We start from the raw sequence: 19,949 nt of genomic DNA, 5'->3' as shown, positions 1-19,949 counted from the left end.
AGCGGTTCAGCAAGAATGCGCGAAATGCGAGCAGGAGTTCCTCAAGGTTCCGCATTAGGACCAATATTATGGAACATAACTTTTTGATCAAGTCCTGCGAGCTCCAATGGAAGATGGATGTCGTCTAATTGCCTATGCAGACGATGTAGTGATAATATCCACGGCTACTACAATAGAAAGATCAAGGCAACGAATGCACATACAAGTGTCTAAAACTATTGCGGAAATAGAAGACTTAAAGCTAAAAGTGGCTTCGCACAAAACAGAGATAGTAACCTTTACTAAAGGCAGAAGCATCCCTAATATGATCACGCTGCGGATTGGTGATGCTAATATAGAAGCAAAAAGATCGTTTAAGTATTTAGGCGTAATGATCGACGATAAAATGAATTACAAAGAGCACATAGAGTACGTTGGACATAAATCTCAAAAAATGATGAGAGCGCTAGGGCGAATCATGCCTAATCTGCGAGGTCCAATAGAGCATAAAAGAAAGCTATACGCCAATGTTATAGCCTCAGTAGTGCTATATGCAACTCCAGTGTGGGCTCAAGCGACTGCTAAAAAAGGCAAGAATCAAGACATACTAAGAAAAATTAATAGAATTATTGCGCAAAGAGTAGTGGCAGCATATAGGACAACCTCTCACGACGCGGTGTCCCTGCTTGCAAGGATTCCGCCGTATCATTTAACTGCTGATATGAGAAGGAATGCATATCTTAGAATTAGGATACTAAAGATAAATAATACATGGAGTAAAAAACAAGAAAAAGAAATCTTAACGGAAGAAAAACTAACTATACATACAACTATACGTACACTAAATGGAAGCCATACGCGAAAAGAGAAAATGAGGCTGGAAGTAGAACAAGAGAAGCTATACTACCTAGTTGGGAAGCCTGGCTGCATAGATCGCATGGTAATGTGAGCTTCCGAATCACACAACTCTTGACAGGTCATGGCGTTTTCTACGCATATCTATATAAAATAAAGAAAGCAAATACAGCAATATGCCCCCATTGCGGATCAGGATTAGATACCGCTGAGCATACGCTTATTGAATGCATGGAATGGACATCTGATAGACAAGATCTAATAGAATCACTAGGTATAAGTCTGCACGAGCTCACTATTTCTAGACTAGTCAAAGAAATGACCGGCAGCTTAGCTTCTTGGTCAAAAGTGCAACAATTTGCCGAGAAAGTAATGTTCTCAAAAGAAGAACTAGAGAGAAAATGGGAAGCTGAGGCCAGGGAACAAGCTCGGTCATCCAGTCCCATCGACACATAAATAGAGACTAAGCTAACTTAGCACGGAAAAATATGACAAATAATCTTCCGATAAGGAATTAAAGAACATGGCTACACACACACTCGCTCACGCATGATTCATGCACACAAATACACAAGGGGAATAGGAGGGTGGATGGGTAGGAGTAGGAGGAAGGGTGGGGTGGGACACTATAGGGACACTAGCAAATACACTATTTAAATACACTCAAGCACACCACTAAACAACACATACATGTGTAAAGGGGTTATGGGGAGGGGGGAGGGATGGGGGACACACACACGCACATACACACACACACATACAAGTACACACACACATACACGCGAAACTCATACGGGCACACACACACACACACATACATACACACACACATACATACACACATACACGCACAGCCAATCGAAACCGGACTTGACACATATGTACACGGAACTGACATGAAAGGAAGGGCGTGTTCGCACGCGAGGCCGTTCGTCCCCCTGGTAGTATGTGGAAACGCTTCCCAGGGGGCGAACTTTCGACCAAAAAGGACTGGTCGCGAGGGGTTTTAGTTGGTAGGCCCGGCCGCTGCAGATAGTCAGCGGCTGGGAGAGCCCAACACTACCCCGGCTGTCAGGCCGGGGTGTGCATCAGCATTTCCCCTCGTATAAAAAAAAAAAAAAAAAAGTCCTACCTCGGTAGGGCTAGGAATAAGGATGGATAGGGAGGTAGGGTTTAAGGGTAGAAAAGAGGATGATGCGCGTGGTGTTAGTGCGCTAGCCAATTCGGATCCCGAAGTAATGCGAGAGCAGTTCCTGGAGTCCGGACATTGTGGCCTAGGCTGGGCCCGAGGGGTTTTAGTTGGTAGGCCCGACTGACCAGATCGAGTCGGTCGGGAGAGCCCAACAAAACCCCGCCTGACGCAAAAGGTGTTTGCCTTAGTTGGCTGGTCCACCTGTCGGGCGGGGTATCCATCAGGCGGATTTCCCCTCGTTAAAAAAAAAAAAAAAAAAAGTCCTACCTCGGTGGTGCCAGGCCCCTTAGACTGGCTAGGAGAGGTGATACTCCGATAAAAAACACATCCTCAAAAAATATGGACAGCACAACCAAGGAAACGATCGTACCTTCCCAGGGGGGTCGGATACCCCAGGGAACGGCGGATGAGCAGAGTACAGTCCCTGCTCGGCCTCTGTCGTCATCGAACGAAGGGCTGACGGAGGTGTTGGCGTTGGACACCTCCCGAAATATGGACACCGGCAACGATGAACCCAGGCATGATCAAGGACATGAGAAGGAAAATGGAAAGGACAATGAAGGGAAAGATGAGGATGTAGGAGCAAATGAGGCGGTGGGAGACGAGAACTCAATGGATATGGTGGAATGTAGGAAACGGATCAGGGATAGATCTTCTGAGAAGGAGAAAGAGGAGGAAATCAAGCCATCTCAGAAGATAAGGAAATCAAGGATAATAAGGGACGAGCAATCTGAGGAAGAAGTAAGTAAAAATCAGGAACCGCCTGCAAGTCCAATTTATATCTCCGACGACAATGAAGATGTACGAATGATGTCTTTATATGAGGAGGGAGTGTATGTTGGAGACAAAGAGGACGAGGATTATAGGAAAGAGAAGAAACGAGGAAGGGGACGGCCGAAAAAGGAAAGGAGGAAGGTAGTGGGAGTTCAGGACTTGGATGTGCACGAACTGTCGGATTCAGAGGACAGTGAAGGATTCAACGTCACGTCAGCAGCCGAAGCAGGGGCTAGAGCTCTAGAGTATTTAGATGCGGTGGATCAGATAAGAGTTAAAAGTAAGAATATTAAAGGAGACTTATCTGGTATCATGAAGAAGAGGTTAAAAGATTCTAAAGAAATAGTTCGAGCTCTGATGTGAAAGGCAGACAAAAGTGGAGACAAGAAAGGAAAGGAGAAAGAGTCAGAAAAGGAGATAGAGATTAAAATGTTGAAAACGAAGAATAAAGAGCTAGAAACAAGATTAAAGGAAAAGAAGAGAGAAGGTAAAGTAAGAGAAGAAGAAGTGGAACAGCTACAAAAAATAGTGTTCGACATGAAAAAGGAAATAGATAGGTTAAAAGAAAAAATTGAGAATCTAGAACAGAAGCAACAGAAACAAGATACAGTAAAAGAAGATAGCCCGAAAAGGAAAAAAGTAAAAAGTAAAAGAGATACTTACTTAGATGGTAGGGCGACTTACCTGGAAAATAGGGCGACGACAGAAGAATCCACGGCCTGGGAAGAGTCCGATGTTCCTGAAAAAGGGAAAATGGTTTATCGACATCCGATGGAATTTCGACGAAGTCCTAAGGAGAGGTCCGCACATGATCCGAGGCGCCCGGAGATGGTTGAAGATCCGCAGTATCTGAAACAAAAGAAAATGTTAGAAATACAAGCTACCAGGGAGAAACTTAAGAGTACAGGTATAATCGGGAACGTAGGACAAGAAAGGGATCAAGGAGGAAGCAGTGAGATGACAGAATGGCCTGCATTACCCCAAAGAAAGACTAGGGAGTTTAGGTCTTCCATTAGAAAGGACATTAAGGTGTTAAGTAATGTTAGATTGGCAGGTAAGGTCAAAGTGATACCACCATCATTAGCGCCAAAGGAAGAAGGAGGACAACAAGAGGAATGGAAAATAGTGAAAAGAAGAAAGGAGGTAAGGAACGAGAAGAAAACAGAAGGACAAGCTCAAGAACAATAGCAGCAAAGAAGAAGAGATATGAAACAGGGAGTGCGGAGAAGGCCACCAAGATCAGCGGCTATAACAATACGAGGTGTAAAAGAGAATTTCTCATATGCAGATGCATTAAGGACAGCAAGGGATAATCCTGAAATTAAAGAGATAGGAATAGAAAATACAAGATTGAGGAAAACGGCTATGGGAAATGTGTTAATAGAGATAGTCGGGGAAAAAGAGAAAAGAGAGGAGAAAGCTGAGAAGTTAGCCCATGCATTATAACAGCTAATAATTACTGAGGCAAAGATAGCTAGGCCAGTAATAAAAGGAGAATTACGGATGTTTGGGCTAGACGACTCTATATCTAAAGAAGAAGTTAAAAGTCTCATGATGGAAATAGGAAAGTGTAATGAGGAAGCGATAACTATCGGAGACATAAAACCGATGAGGAATGGATTAGGTATGATATGGGCTCAATGCCCACTAACACTAGCTATACAAATGGCTAATTTGAAGTCGATACGTTTGGGCTGGTCTAGAATCCAAATTGAGTTGTTAGAGCGTCGACCAGTCCAATGCTATAAATGTTGGAAAACAGATCACTTGAAACATGCGTGTAAATCGAGTGTGGATAGAACAAACCTATGTTACAGATGTGGATCCCAAGGACATCAAGTGAAAGGATGTAATAAGGACGTGAATTATGTCATATGTAAAGAGGAAGGTTATGACGCCAAACACCGAGTGGGGTCACTTGTTTGCATAAATAACAGCAGAAGAAAAAATATAAATAAGACAGATAAAATAGATCACGATAGTAGAAAGGAAAAAGATAATATAGAGGAAAATGAAAAAATGGAAATAATTACAAACGATGATGACTAATTATACGATTAGAAATGTGACCAGAGATAATACTAAGACTAGAAATAGGAATGAGACTAGAAATAAGACTAGCTTGATTCATGCGATGCAGATAAATCTTAATCATACGAAAGTAGCTCAGGATTTATTAAATCAATGGATGATAGAAAATAAAATAGAAGTAGCAGCTGTACAGGAGCCATATAATGCAGACAATAAAGATTACTGGTTTACAAGCATCAACGGACTAGCGGCTATATATTGGAATAAGAGAATTACTAACGCTCCGTGTACTAGACTAATACAAAAGGGTCAACACTCTATAGCCGTACAATACAAAGAATCGTTTTATTTCCTGTTATTCGTCGGCAAATAGCACTAAAGCGGAATACTTAGAAATGGTAAATGAAGTTAAAAGAGTAATTATTAAAGAAAAACATAAAATCATTATATGTGGAGATTTCAATGCTAAGTCTCCCATTTGGTTTTTGAATAGAGAAAATTACAGAGGAAGAGAACTGGCACAGATGGCTAATCTTTTAGACTTAAGACTACTTAACGACAAATCTGATGCGTCAGAGCGCAAGTATCATCTATCATCGACTTAACATGGTGCTCACCGGATATAACTTCCAAAATATATGACTGGAAAGTACAAAAAGAGGAAATTACAATGTCAGATCATCTATATATCACATTTAAAATTAACATAAAAAGGTTAATAAGTGGAAGAGAAACTAATAGGATAGCGTGGTCTTTTTCCAAATTTGACGCAGACCTATTTCAGGCCATTCTTATATGGAAATGTTCTACGGAAGATGTCACGGAAAAGTATCAAAATTTTCCCATTGAGGCTAGCGAAAGGATAGACAAGATACTTAAAACAGCCTGTGATTCAGCTATGCCTAGAAGATCTAATAAATTTAGAAGAACAGAATCCATGTATTTGTGGAACGAAGATATCAGGGAAAAAAGGAAAGAATGTATCAAATTGGAAAGAGAATGGAAAAGATACAAAAAAAGATACAGAATCTAAAAGATACAGAAAAACTATGTACAAGAAATAAGAAGAGAAAAAGAGATGATCTTTAAGACAGCAAAGAAAGAACTGAGGAAGCTAATTAATAAATCTAAAACAACAGCATGGCAAGACTTGATCCAAAGCATAGAGGACGACCCCTGGGGTCTTCCCTACAGACTAGTCTTAAATAAACTTAGACGTAACTCACCAACTCTGACCGAGACATTAGATACAAGGATACTAAAAAGGACGTTGGATGTACTTTTTCCGCGAAAAAGAAAAGAAAAGGAAAGGCTAAACATCGAGTGCCATTGGAAAGAAGAAGATAATGTAGACACGCAAGAAATATCGTATATAGTTAGAAAAAGGCTAAAAAGACACACTGCGCCAGGCGTAGATGGTGTAAAAGCGGCATACTTAAAGCATGTTAATATAGAAATGATGGAATATTTGGCTAAAGGTCTAACTATCTGTCTTAAAAATTGAGTCTTCCCACCGCAATGGAAGAAATCGCAATTAGTACTAATTCCTAAAGGAGAAATAGATCCAGAAAATCTGAAAACACTTCCAATTTGTCTATTACCGGAAATAAGCAAAATATTCGAAAAAGTCATCGTGAACAGGATAACTGATTGGATGGAAAAGCATCCGGATGCACAATTAAGCCCCAATCAATACGGATTTAGGCAGTAAAAATCAACGGTAGACGCTATAATGGAATTAAAAGAAATTATTGAATTAACACATAAAAGAGACAAAGGAGTGGTGATAGCTATTGGATTAGATATATCCAATGCATTTAATTCGCTGCAATGGTCGGACATTTGTAAAGCACTTAAAGAGAAAAATTTTCCCGAATATTTACAGATTATTATATACAATTATTTAGCAGACAGAAAATTAGTAATATACAAATATGGACGGAACGGAAATGACTAGAATCGTTGAAGCAGGGGTACCCCAGGGCTCGGTCCTGGGGCCCCTGTTATGGAATCTAACTTTTGATAAAATCCTAAAGGCTAAGACTGAGAATGGGTGTAGACTGATGGTACGCGGACGACACCCTCATTCTGGCGTTGGCGAAGTCGGTCGAAACAGCGAAGAGAAGAGCTACACTACAGATAGCGCGCACGATTCGGCAAATTAAAGATCTAAAGCTAGAGATATCAAACGATAAAACATAGATTGTTGTTTTTACCCCAAATAAAAGAATACCTCCGGAAATAGAAATAACAGTAGATGGAGAAATAGTAAAATCAAAAAGAACGATCAAATATTTAGGCGTCATAGTAGACGATAAGCTAACGTTTACGGAACACATAGATTACGTAGAAAATAAGATCAATAAAGTTATGAGATCATTATGGAAATTAATGTCCAATCTAAGCTGGCCAACAGAGAAAAAGCGGCAATTATACGCGAATGTTTTATCGTCCATTATATTGTACGCGGCCCCGGTTTGGGCCCATAAGGCATCAAAGAAGGAAAAAATACAAGATACGCTCCGAAGACTTCATAGGAGCATATCCCAGCGCGTGATAGCAGCGTACAAAACAACATCTGGAGATGCAGCTGCCATATTAGCGAGGATTCCTCCCTACCACATGACAATGGAAGTTAGAAGACGTGCATACGAAAAAATAAGAGACTGTAAAATAAATAAAACATGGTCTAAGAAAAAAGATAGAGAAATAATAATCAAGGAAAAATTAAGAGACTACGATATATGGAAGAAATATTTACAAGAGAAGAGTAAAGCTGGAGCACGTACCAGAGAAGCGGTCTTACCTATATGGGAAACTTGGATTAATAGACGACATGGAAATATAAGTTTTAAACTCACCCAATTATTTACGGGACATGGCGTATTTTACGCCTTCCTCAAAAGAATCGGCAAGGCGAGCTCCGACATCTGCCCGCATTGTGACACACAAGATAGAGACACCGCAGAACATACTCTTATGGAGTGCGAAGCCTGGAAAGAATACAGGATGGAATTACTGAATAAGATCAAGCTGACAAGGAATGAACTTACGTTAGGATCACTAATCAAGCAGATGGCGAAAGACAAGCAGGATTGGCTGGCAGCACACGACTTCGCGGAAAAAGTCTTCCTGGAAAAAGAAGAGAAAGAGAGACAGTTGGAGGCGGAGGCGGATTCCCTCCCCTCTTCCCCGGAACAATCTAGAACAGAAAGCGATTAGTTAACACACACAGACATAGACACCCATACATACGTTACACACAAGCAGGCACACGTATGCGTGTAAGCACACACACATGCACACACATAGATACACACGTACACAAACACATACACACATACATACACACAACACACTATTTACATTATACTACTTACCTTACTAACGCTATACTTACCTGGAAAGACGAAATATATACGTGTCTTCCTGAACATGTATCCCTGAAAAGACATATTTGCTAGAAACACAGGAGAGAGGAGAAGTTAAAGGAGGAGTACGCGAATAACAACGCGCCATGTTCAGCCCCCAGATGGATGCGAGAGCAATTCCTGGAGGCAGAACAGCATAGAAATGGCAAGGAGGATCGAGGGATTTTAGTTGGTAGGCCCGACCGCTGCAGATAGACGGCGGCTGGGAGAGCCCAACACTACCCCGGCCGTCAGGTCGGGGTGTGCATCAGGAGCATTTCCCTTCGTTAAAAAAAAAAAAAAAGTCCTACCTCTCTTCCGTGGACGCCACCTTGACGTGGTGGAAGGGCTTAAGGGGTTCCGGTCGTCCGGGGCGGTTCAGTTGGCCAACTCGGTCGCTGTTCCGGTCTGGGCGGGCGGGGCCCTACTAAGAGCACTTCCCTCCCCGGAAGGGGAGGAAGAGGGGATTCCGCTCCCTTCGGGCACCTTGGCCTAATGCGAATAGGGGAAGGAAAACCCTGACTCCCAAACAGTGGGGCCGTTCACGGATGGGAGAACATCCAACCCATTCTTTCTTCCTTACCCATCCACTACCTCCTTTCCTTTTTCCTCGTCCCATTGTCCCCAGTTTCCCCCTGTACTTTCCTTCGGGATGGCGCCTGCTTTAAAATAGCCTAGAGGAGACAACTTCGATAAAAAACAAAACTGGATGGAAAATGGGAAGGAAAAAGACCAGACCATTACCGGTCCAGGGGACTTCGGACCCCCAGGGCCCGGCGGGTGAGGGGGGTAGTGTCCCGGCCCCTCTCCCGTCGTCATCGGACGACGGGCAATCCCCGGGGTCAAGAGTGGGCCCCGGGGCTGATAGGACTACCATCCCTAAGCTCTCTTCCTTCGTGACCCCTTCGAAAGCCTTTGTATGGCTGAAGGAGTCACTGGAAGAGTTGATGGAGGGTGCCGACGAATGGCACCAATACCTCACGAAACTTCGTGAGGAGGCAATGGTGAACAGAGAAGGGGATGGTTTTTTGTTGATCCCGGGGGGTCTGGCCTATTTGGACAGCCAGTTAGACTGGTTCGACCAGCGGTCGGGCGCCTTCGGGCGGCTCTGCCCCTCGCTAGGAGAGCGAGTGAGTGGGTGGGGGGGACGGAGGTGGGGATCGGAACTTCCCCGCCTCCTACCCCCTCACCGGAGGTAAACGCTACGAGGAGTATATCGGTGGAGGTTTGCCTCGGACCAGAATGTGTGGACCGGGGCACATCCCCACTGAGAAAATGTGACGTGCGGGCTGGCCCGATGCTCCAGATTAGGAGTCAGGGCGTGCAAACACCGAAGGCGTGGAGAGGGGAGTGCAAATGCACTCCTACAGCGGAGAGCAGGGGGTGCAGCCCAGCTATAGAGACCAATGCTGCCCCCCAGTCGAGTCGACTGCGGAGAGGTTCGGCCGATGGGACCCCTGGGAGTACGCTAAGCCGGCCGGCCTCTCCTACGCCGACGTGGTGAAGGTTCCGAGTGCCCGGGTTCCGGGAAACCAAACTTTGGTTCTGGCCCCGGGACTCGGAATGGTGAGGTTGGGACGAAATGGTGTCGGCGATCTCGTAGTGGAGGTCCCCGCCACCATTGAAACGGGAGCTGTGGCCCCCCTGCGGGGGGTTGATTCTGGATTAGAGTCATCCCCCTCCGAGGGGAGAGGTCTTCCTCTGATGAGGGGAGAAGAAGGAGAAGTCAGTGGTGGCGCCGGGTTGGTCGCCCCTCGGTAGTTTTGCCGAGTGGGTGGCCGGCCCGGTGCTACTCCTGCCTGGAGGCAGGGCATGTAGCGGCCCAGTGCCCCGAAAGTGGAGGGAGTGATAGGGGGGTGCGCTGCTATAAATGCGGCGCACCCTCCCACAAGATGGCGAGATGTCGCGCGGGGAGCCCAAGATGTCCGCTTTGCGCGGATCGAGGGCTCCCCGCGGGACATATCCTGGGGGCGGAGGGGTATAAACCTTCCCCCGGAGGGGGGAACGGAGAAGAGTGGACGCGGTGGGGGAGCCCCGTTGAGCACAGGTGCGGCCCGGGGGCTCCCCCCGTCCAAAATAGGATAGAGTGAGGGCCGGAATCGCGGTCCACCGGACTCTCCGCCGGAAGGGTGGGATTCGGGGGGCGCGGGGATGGCCTCGGTGAGGTCGGTCCTCCCCCTGGGTCACTACGAATCTTTTGGTTTGGGCGGCCTGGGGGAGAGCTACGGCCAACGGGGGGGACGGTGTTCTCTGCTGAGTAGCGGAGATCATAGTTTCCCCCCCCCAGGGGATCGTTGGGGGAGGGCTAGTAGCCTACGGGCGAATGTCCTCTTCCCGGCGACCCCCCGAGATGGGAGAGATAACGGTGGAGGACCTTCTGTCCTCTGCCCGAACCTCGTGGTGGATCCCCGGGTTGAATGCCAAATCCACTTCCCTACGGGGGGTGGAGGGAGCCTCAACCCGGGGGCTGGGGGGCCGGGGCCCGAGTCGAGTGAGCTCGGACCCCGACCCTGTCCCCCCTGAACACCAAGGGAAGGACGTGGGTGGGCAGTGTGGCCCTGTCCACCCGCAACCGCGTACGCGCAGATGGAGGGCCAAAAAAGCCCTCTCCGGGATGGAGATCGGGCGGCGACGATCGCACAACACCCGCGACGTCGCCTCCCGATTGCAGCGAGAGGGGAATTAAGGGGCAGGGGTTCCGATGTATTGCAACTGCTAGTTCCGGTCCCCTGTCCCTCCCCCTATCGCCGGGATGGCCACCCCAGGGGTTTTAGTGGGTATACCTCGTTAGAGGGAGTCACACATAACCCTCGCTCTCTCCTCGAGGAATCCATCAAGGATTTCCCCTGGGTAACAAAAAAAAAAACAAAAAAAAAAGTCCTACCTAACGGGCATTCACACACATCATTATTGGATTTGAGGAGGAGTACTAATTTACTAATTTATTAGTACCTTTAGGAGGAGTACTAGCAATCAGTACTTTTAGGAGGAGTACTAGTAATCAGCACCTATTAGAACTTTGACTATATATACAAGAATATAATATACACAAGTTAGGATCACTAATTTAGTGGTATAGTCCACTACATGCATATAGAGTCATACACAATACACTCATACACTCATACAATCACACGTTCCAGGGTCACACGATTACCATCGTCATTATCATTATCATTGGGGTCATTATGGAGGGTGGTTGGGTAGGAGTAGGAGAAAAGGGGGGGATGGGAATAGAGTTTAGGGGTGGGATAGGGTAAGGTCATTCATTCATTCACCCATTCACTCATTTATCCATTCATTCCTTCACTTATTCATTCATTCATCTATCCATTCATTCACCCACTCAATCATCATCATTCATTTACTTACACGGCGGGCGCGCGCCGTGCCGGGCGTGCCTCTGGCGGCTTGGCGCGCGCGTGCCGCCGTCGCACACCTATTTATTGGGCGGCGGTGGGGTGCGCGGGGGTGCTGGGCGCGTCTTGGCGTGACTGGCGCCTGTCCGTCGCACACTCACACTCACGCACACGTATACACACACACACACATATATATACACATACACAACGGATCTAACACCCGGAAGGACGAGGGTCCCTCAGACCCACCTCGGCGATAGCTCTCCGGGCGGGTAATGCGAACTTGGGTCCCTCCTGGGGAGCGAGCCTTTGAGGAGGAACGTACAGAGAGGGGTTTTTAGTGGGTAGGGGCCGTTAAATAGGCCGAGTCCCACACTGCTCCGGCCTACGGGGGCCGGAGGCGTGCGTCAAAAGCATTTTTCCCTCTCTCGTAAAAAAAAAGTCCTACCTAAGTCCTCCGTGGTGTCGTGGTGGAGGAGCTCCCCTCTTCCCACTGGGTTGAGGGGTCTAAGAGCACACCATTGCACTTCCTCATCTTCCGTTCGGCATTGAGCCGGCGGGGGATGAGAAGGGGGGTTGCGCTCCCTCCGGGCACCTTGGTCTGATACGCATAGGGGTAGGCGGCCCTGACTTCAATCGCTCGGTCGGCCACGACCGTTAGGGATGCCCCTGCACTGTCAGGGTCTACCATCCCGGTGGCTAGAAGAAGGAAAACCTCGAATAAAAACCCGGTCTGGACAGCCCGTGAGCCTCTGGACGGCGTGTCCTAAGGGAAGGAAAACCCCGACAGAAAACCAATTTCTTTAAACTCATGAAATGGACGAATTTAAAGATAGAGAAGTTACCGGCCCAGAGGTTTCGGAGCCTCAGGGCCCAGCGAGTGCGGGGAGTATCGTCCCGGCCTTTTCCTCGTCGTCATCCGACGTCGGGCTACCCCTGGTGTCTCAGGAGAGCACTAGGGGCGAAGATACTATCTCCTTTCTCTTAGGTAGAGGGTTCCGGAGGCACCTAGCCGCCAGCGAGCGGCAGAACGTCGGGCGTTCCAGCCCCCCGGAAAATCAGGTGAGGGATCCAGGATCCTCACAACCGGGTCCCTCGGGAGCGAGGACGACTGCGGAGGACGACGCCGTTTTCAAACATCCCGGACCGAAGTCCTTCAAGATGAAGAAGAAGGCCGTCAACACCGTTGGACCTTCGGAGGAGGAATCGCCTGGCGATGGGTCGGAGAGCGACGCCGATATGTCGCCGTTCTCCGATCTATCGTCGGATACTAACTACGCCTTGTTGCACGAGGTCGCAACGAGGGAGAAGAGAGGAAGAGGCCGTCCTGCAACCACCGGACAGCACGTGGGGATGAGGGCTCTTAGGGAACAGATAGCGACCCTTAAGAAGGAGCTGGCGGAGGTTGAGGCGGAGCGGGATGTCCTCGCGGGACGCTCTGAGGTTAGCTTTGGGGCTACCGCGGGAGGGAGTTCCCTCTGCCGCTGATTTGGAGGGGCAGTTCACCGGTGAAACGGTCAACTCCCTCATTAATATCATTTTGGAGAACATGGAGGCGGTCGAGCGTGTCGCGGATCGGTCGGGCTCCTTGAAGGGCACCTTCAAGGGTATGCTCCGGTACGCTTCGCGGAACGCAGTGGTCGCCTCCAAGTTACTCTTTGACCGCGCGTTCACCCACGCGGCGAGTAACCGCGAGGCTGGGGCCCTCGACAAAGCTCGATGTGAGCTTCAGGCTGGATGTCAGCTTGTCGAGGAGTCCCAGGACCGCATTAGGAAGCTGGAGGGAGAGATCAGGGTCCTTCAGGCCAGGGAGACTATTCTGGCCTCCTAAGCCGAACGATCCCCGACTCAGTCCCGCCGACTATGTTGTCGGACTTGTGCGGGGAGCATATGGAGGTGGAGGATTCACCCGAGGTAACGCCTCCTCGGGTGGACCCTCCACCAAGGGAGCCTCAGACTATCGAGGCCCCCTCGTTTGACCCCTCCGCGTCGCTCGAGAATATCGAGCGGGTAGTGGAGCGGGTCTTGGGCAGGATTTTGCCCCCCGCATTGAAGGCTATCGCCAAGCCCCCCGCCACCTCGCGATTGTATAGTGAGGTGGTGGGGAGCAAAGCGAAGAAGGGTGCGGCGCCCGCTGCACCCACGAAGGATGCTCCTTCCTCCTCTTCTCCCTCTACTCAGGGGAAGAAGGAGAGGAGGAAGAAGAGCAAGAAGAAGGGTCCCACCAACCCGGACCCACCTGGGGGACAGCCTAAGGGGAGTGCTGTCAAGAGTAAGCCCCAGGCGAAGAAAAAGAAGCCTCCCGCTGGAGAGGTCAAGGAGCCCCGGACGGCGACCGTCTTGGTGACGGTTGCGCCGGACTCTGAGATCACCTCGGGGGAGCTTCTGAAGAAGTCAAGGGCCCTGTTAGGTGTGGTCCCGGGCATGGAGACGGCCCGAATAAAGAAAGCGCAGGCCGGTGGCACTCTCCTCCAGTTTGCTAGGGCGGAGGGCCACCGGGTTGCCGACCAGATGGCCTCAGCGATGAGGCAGGTTGCGGGAGAGGCTCGTGGTGTCCGGGTCGCCCGATCCATGAAGCGCGCTGAGTTGCGCCTTCGTGGGCTGGACGACTCGGTCACCAAGGAGGAGGTGGTCGACACCGTCGCGGAGATGGCTGGCTGCCGCGCCGAGGACCTCTCTGTCGGGGAGATCTCACGACTTCCCGGCAGATTGGGTTCGGTGTGGCTTCGCTGTCCCATGGCGTGTCGAACAAAATCCTGGAGGAGGGGATGCCCCGCGTCGGGCTGGCCAGGCCTGCGGTTGTGCCGCTGCCGGCCCGCCGGATGCGGTGCTTCCGGTGCCTTGAGGTGGAACACGGGGTCGCCCTTTGCAAGGGCGCGGACAGGAGTGGTCGCTGTCACCGTTGCGGCGACCGCTCCCACGAGGCTCGAGCCTGCTCGGCGGCGAGGCCGAAGTGTCCGCTTTGTGCGGACTTTGGCCTCCCTGCCGAGCACTCCCTCGGGGCGACCGCCTGCGTGTCTGGCGTCGCCCGGCGGAGGCTAGCCAAGATTAGGGCCACAGCTTGGGAGACTCTGTCCTCCAAGGAGGACAGGCTCCCGGCGGAGTCTGGCGATGGAAGTAGGAGAAGACCCAGTGGGGCAAAACCCTCCAAAACCATCGCCCCAGCAGAGCCTGCGGAGGGGGGGAGACACCCAGGAGGGTCCTCCCCATGCCTCACCGGCAAAAGGCTCCACCGATCTCGGAGGGGGGGGGGTCGTACGACTAGGTCCTCGGTGAAGAGGACCGTGTCGGAGCGTTCTCCCCCCGCCCAGCGTAGACAGGAGTTGGCCGAGGGACCTCAAACGGATTCCCCATCCGCGCCCCCGGCACCGCCGAAGAAGAGGCGGGACCGGAGGGAACGATTCAAAACACGTTGAATCGTTTCCTCCGTTCCTCCCCAGGGAGTAGATCGGGTGACGGCCACCCGATGAGGTGGGGTCTTTAAGTGGACTGGGCCTGCCCGGACTCCCGAAGTTATGTGGACACGATTCCCGGAGTCCAATACGGGTGCCGAAAGCAGCACGTGAGTCTGCACGACGGGGTTTTTAGTTGGTATACCCGGCATTGCACACCTTGGAGAGGGGCTAGCTCTCTTCTAAGGGCCGGGCAGTCCAACACTACCTCCCAGTGCGCCGAATGCACTGGGGGGTGTGCGTAATGCATTTTCCCCGTCGCTAAACAAAAAAAAAGTCCTACCTAAGTCTCCTCCGTGGTGTGCCACCTTGTCGTGATGGAGGAGCTCCCCTTTTCTTTCTGGGTCTAAAAGCACACCATTGCACTTCCTCATCTTCCGTTCGGCATTGAGCCGGCGGGGGATGAGAAGGGGGGTTGCGCTCCCTCCGGGCACCTTGGCCTGATGCGCATAGGGGTAGGCGGCCCTGACTTCAATCGCCCGGTCGGCCACGACCGTTAGGGATGACCCTGCTGCTTGCGGTGGGGCCTACCATCCTGGTGGCTAGAGGATGAAAAACCTCGAATGAAAAACTCGGCCTGGACAGTCCGCAGCCTCTGGACGGCGTGTCCTAAGGGAAGGAAAACCCCGACAAAAAACCAATTTCTTTCTTACAGATATGATGGACAGCAAAGAAGAAAAACAACGTACCGGCCCAGGGGTTTCGGATCCCCAGGGCCCGGCGGGTGTGGGGGGTATCGTCCCGGCCCCCTTTCCGTCGTCATCCGACATCGGGCTACCCCCAGTGTCTCAGGAGAGCGCTGGTGGCGAAGCTACTATCTCCTGTTTGGATCTGGGATATATCAGATCCCTCGCCATCGACAAGCGGCGAGACGTCGGGCCCCAACAAGGACCCAGGGAGGAGACCAGGACCTCCACAACCAGGTCCCTCAGGAGTGAGGACACCAGCCGAGGATGCTGTTTTCTAGCGTCCCGGACCGCTGTCTTCCAAGAAAGTGAAGAAGAAGCAGCCGGTCATGGCGGGTACTTCAGAGGAGGATTCGTCCGATGATGGATCGGAGAGTGACGCCGGCATGACGCCGCTCTCCGACCAATCGTCGGATACTAACCACGCCCTAAACAACGAGGGCGCCACGAAGAGGGGAAGGGGCCGTCCACCAACCACGAGACAACACGTGGGGACCCTTCAAGAGAAGATCGCGCTCTTGGAAAAGGAGCTCACGAAGGTATCGGCGGAGCGGGACGTCCTCGCGGGACGCTTCGAAACAAGTTTCGAGGCTACCGCGGGGGGGGGGGGTCCGTCCGCCGACGAGCTGCAGAAGGGCTACAACGACGAGACGGTAGACGCCCTCATTGACGTCATCTTGAATCAGATGAAGGCGGTCGAGCATGTCGCGGAGCGTTCGAAGTCCTTGAAGGGAACCTTCAAGGGTTTGCTCCGGATTGCTTCGCGGCATTCGGCGGCCGCCTCTAAGCTGCTCCTTGCCCGCGCGACCACGCACATGGCGAGCAGTCGTGAGGCTGGGGCCCTCGATCAGACGAGGCGCGAGCTTCAAGCCGCGCGTCAGCTGTTCGAGGAGTCCCAGGACCGCGTGCGGAAACTGGAGGAAGAGGTGAAGTTGCTCCAGGCTAGGGAGACCGTGCGGGCCTCCCAGCGTGAGCGACGTCACGTGAGTCCCTCCCACTCGATTCGGTTCTTTTTGACGGACTCGGGTGGGGACCGTATGAAGGTGGAGGACTCACCCGAGGTTACCCCCTCGGGTGGATTCCCCATCTGGGAGACTCCCGTCTATCGAGGCTTCCCCCTGTTTGGCTCCCCCCGCCACGTCGCTCGACGATCTCGAGCGTGTGGTGGAGAGGATACTGCCCCCCGCGATTGAGGCTCTTACCGGGCCCCGCGACCCCCCTTCGGCGGGGGGGGGGCTGTCCCCCGGCAGGGCCCTGATTAGCAGGACCCTTCAGTAGTAGGAGTAAGGGGGTTCTAACCCAGGTCCTCTCAGGGGGGTGAGGCGCGAGGGGAACCGCGGTGCGGGGGGAGTGACGTCACGCGCGGGGAAGGAGGAACCGCGGCGCGCGGCGGGTGACGTCACCCGCGGGGAAGGGGGAACCGCTGCGCGACCGATGGACGAGGGGGTCCGCGAGGTGAAGGGGGAACCGCGGCGCGACCGATGGACGAGGGGGTCCGCGAGGTGAAGCGGCGCGACCGATGGACGAGGGGGTCCGCGAGGTGAAGGGGGATCCGCGGCGCGAGAGATGAACGAGGGGGACCGCGAGGTGAAGGGGGATCCACGGCGCGAGCGATGGACGAGGGGGACCGCGAGGTGAAGGGGAATCCGCGGCGCGAGCGATGGGCGAGGGGGTCCGCGAGGTGAAGGGGGATCCGCGGCGCGAGCGATGGGCGAGGGGATCCGCGCGGTGAAGGGGGATCAGCGGAAAGAAAACGGCGTGTGAGAAGGACAGCGCTACGTATGAGAAAAGGACAGTGCAAAGTGTGAAGAGGACAGTGCTACGAGTGCGACAAGGATGGCGTTAACGTGGGACAAGGACGACGCATAGGTGGGAGAAGGACGACGCAAAGGTAAGTGAACAACGAGTATATGAAAGAGAGAGAACGATAGCGCCAAGACGATATGTACAAGAGAGAGAACGATAATATCGCGAGACTTACAACTAACGAGTATGATAGAGATAGCGATACTTAAAACTAGCGCGAAAGAGACGCAAGAGAGATGCAAGGATGGGAACGCATGGAGAGGTGCAAATAATTAGATTTTTTTTACATCAAAATATAAAATATATAAAATTTATTAAAAATGTATGTATTTTATACAATTGTGTGTGTGTGTGTGTGTGTGTGTGTGTGTGTGTGTGTGTGTGTGTATGTACTTAAAATTATGATTATAATTTTTACGATATAAATATAATATAATAATATAATATAATAATATAAAATATAAAATATAATAATAATATAAAATATATTATAATAAAAATAATTTGGGGGTGCGGGGGTGGGGGTCAGGGGATGGTCACTCCTGGAAAACTAGGGGCGATGTGTCGGGCTGAGGGACTTCTGCTCCTGTAACAGAAAAAAGACACATCTCATTAGATTTTAATAATTATTTTATAATAATTTATTTAATATAAAAATAACTTACAATGTTATCCATTTATTTAATTTGTGCAAATGGGGCACATATTGCATGGTAATATTTGATGTAAATTTTTCTTGTACTCTTTGCAATAAGTGCCCATTAATAGAGCACAATAATCCGTTTTATGTTTTCGAACGGAGTATACGTTGTGAAATGATGATGCTAATCTTAAAAAACAATCGGAACAATACTTAGTTCCGTCTTCCATATCGTAATAATAATATTTAATGCGACACATTTTTATAGTAACATCCAGATTATTTATTTCCATCACATTTAAATGTTTATATTTTTTCAGTCTTAATTCTTCATCATTATCACTGGCATAATCTGAATCCACTAAGGATGGTATTTCCTCCTCTTCGGATTCTTCCTCAGAGCCATCGACATCCATTTGATTTCCATCTTCGACTATAACAACCTCTTCAATATCCTCATCAGCGATAATAACATCTTCGTCTTCAATGTTGATGATGATTACATCTTCGTCTTTATCATCGATGAAAATTACGTCTTCTTCGGCCATTGCACTAACGTAACACACAAGACTAACGAAACGCAAAAACAACGAAATAATATTCTAATGTCGCAGACTCCTCTTCATTATATATCTTTTTAATATCTCGCGTCTCATTCCAACTAGAGCATCGCGTCTCATCTACCTCAGCATTTCTCTACATCTTTGGCGGAGCGTGTTGAGAAAAATTCTCGACTATTCTTATTCGTATGGAAGGAAAGAAATAAAATCATAGATTGAATAAAAATAATTATTTATTGCACGCATCGTAAAGAATATCATTTACAGCACATGTTAATAATTCGCAATCGATCAATGATTCACTGTCAAAGACATCACTCTCGCGTATCGTTTTTACAGCATCGCATACAGTAGTAATATTATTACGTTGTAATACAGTTTCAAATTGTTTAAATTTTTCATTTACGAGATACGTATTCTCGCATAACCAATTATGCATATGATCGATACAATTTTCAAAATTAAATAAATGTAATAATGTTTCTGGTTTCATGTACAAAGAATTTTCGTATAATGCAAGTTTTACAATTTTCGATTGACACATTTCAATCGTTAAATCTCCAATTCTTAATGGGGGAGTAGTCGATTGTAGAAATTGTTCAACGTCTGCTTGCTTCCGCATCAACAAATTCCACGTTGAAAAGGGTAACACTATTTGATTGCCTCGATTATCACCGAGAATCAGTTCCACGTACGATACAGTTCCAACGCTTATTCCAATGTCCAAATACTTGTACGATGTCGAAGTTAGAGCGTACCTTCTTCCAAGTATGCGAGCCGCACGACGAGGCTGAATACTATAAAAATATAAATAATTATACAACAATATTAAAAATCAATAAGTAACAAATTTTTTAAACGATTTAAACTTACGTGTCGCATTTTTGCTTCTTACACGATGGAGTTTCACCGTTTCGAATCGGAACGTAGAAATTCATATTTCTTCAGCGGTGAACCTTTCACACGCGCGATTGATGCAATACTGCAATCGTATTAGAATCAATATCAATTCAAATAGTATCCCAAATTGCGATGTAGAGGGGATTATTGCTGACGCAACATTTTAATTTCCTCCAAAATTTTGTCGCGCCGATGTATGGCTGCGATGACATCATCATCTTCAGAACAAAGATTTAGCTGAATTTGCTAAAATCGAGCGCCGATGTACGGCTGCGCCTGATGCAATCGCGTTAAAATTTTCA

General features: G+C 49.3%; 1 protein-coding gene across 1 annotated transcript; it reads left to right on the top strand.

Moving 5' to 3' along the window:
* The first annotated feature begins 6,765 nt into the window (after nt 1-6,765).
* On the top strand, nt 6,766-8,053 carry LOC105253993. The gene is made up of 3 exons (XM_011262411.1): nt 6,766-6,987; nt 7,034-7,465; nt 7,583-8,053. The coding sequence occupies exons 1-3, from the start codon at nt 6,766-6,768 to the stop codon at nt 8,051-8,053; spliced, it is 1,125 nt and encodes a 374-aa protein (XP_011260713.1).
* Nucleotides 8,054-19,949: the final 11,896 nt, after the last annotated feature.

The sequence above is a fragment of the Camponotus floridanus genome, unplaced genomic scaffold (genome assembly GCF_003227725.1).
Source record: "Camponotus floridanus strain SB8 unplaced genomic scaffold, Cflo_v7.5 scaffold252, whole genome shotgun sequence".
Taxonomy (NCBI): domain Eukaryota; kingdom Metazoa; phylum Arthropoda; class Insecta; order Hymenoptera; family Formicidae; genus Camponotus; species Camponotus floridanus.
The sequence above is the reverse complement of the archived record's forward strand: the minus strand, read 5'-3'. Positions and strand labels throughout refer to the sequence as shown.

What these genes read in the sequence shown, in the direction of transcription:
- LOC105253993 (XM_011262411.1), top strand. Translation starts at nt 6,766, where the DNA reads ATGGACGGAACGGAAATGACTAGAATCGTTGAAGCAGGGGTACCCCAG. An exon ending in CAGATAGCGCGCACGATTCG is followed by an intron (nt 6,988 to 7,033) that starts GCAAATTAAAGA and finishes GATAAAACATAG; the next exon opens with ATTGTTGTTTTTACCCCAAA. An exon ending in CCTACCACATGACAATGGAA is followed by an intron (nt 7,466 to 7,582) that starts GTTAGAAGACGT and finishes GATATATGGAAG; the next exon opens with AAATATTTACAAGAGAAGAG.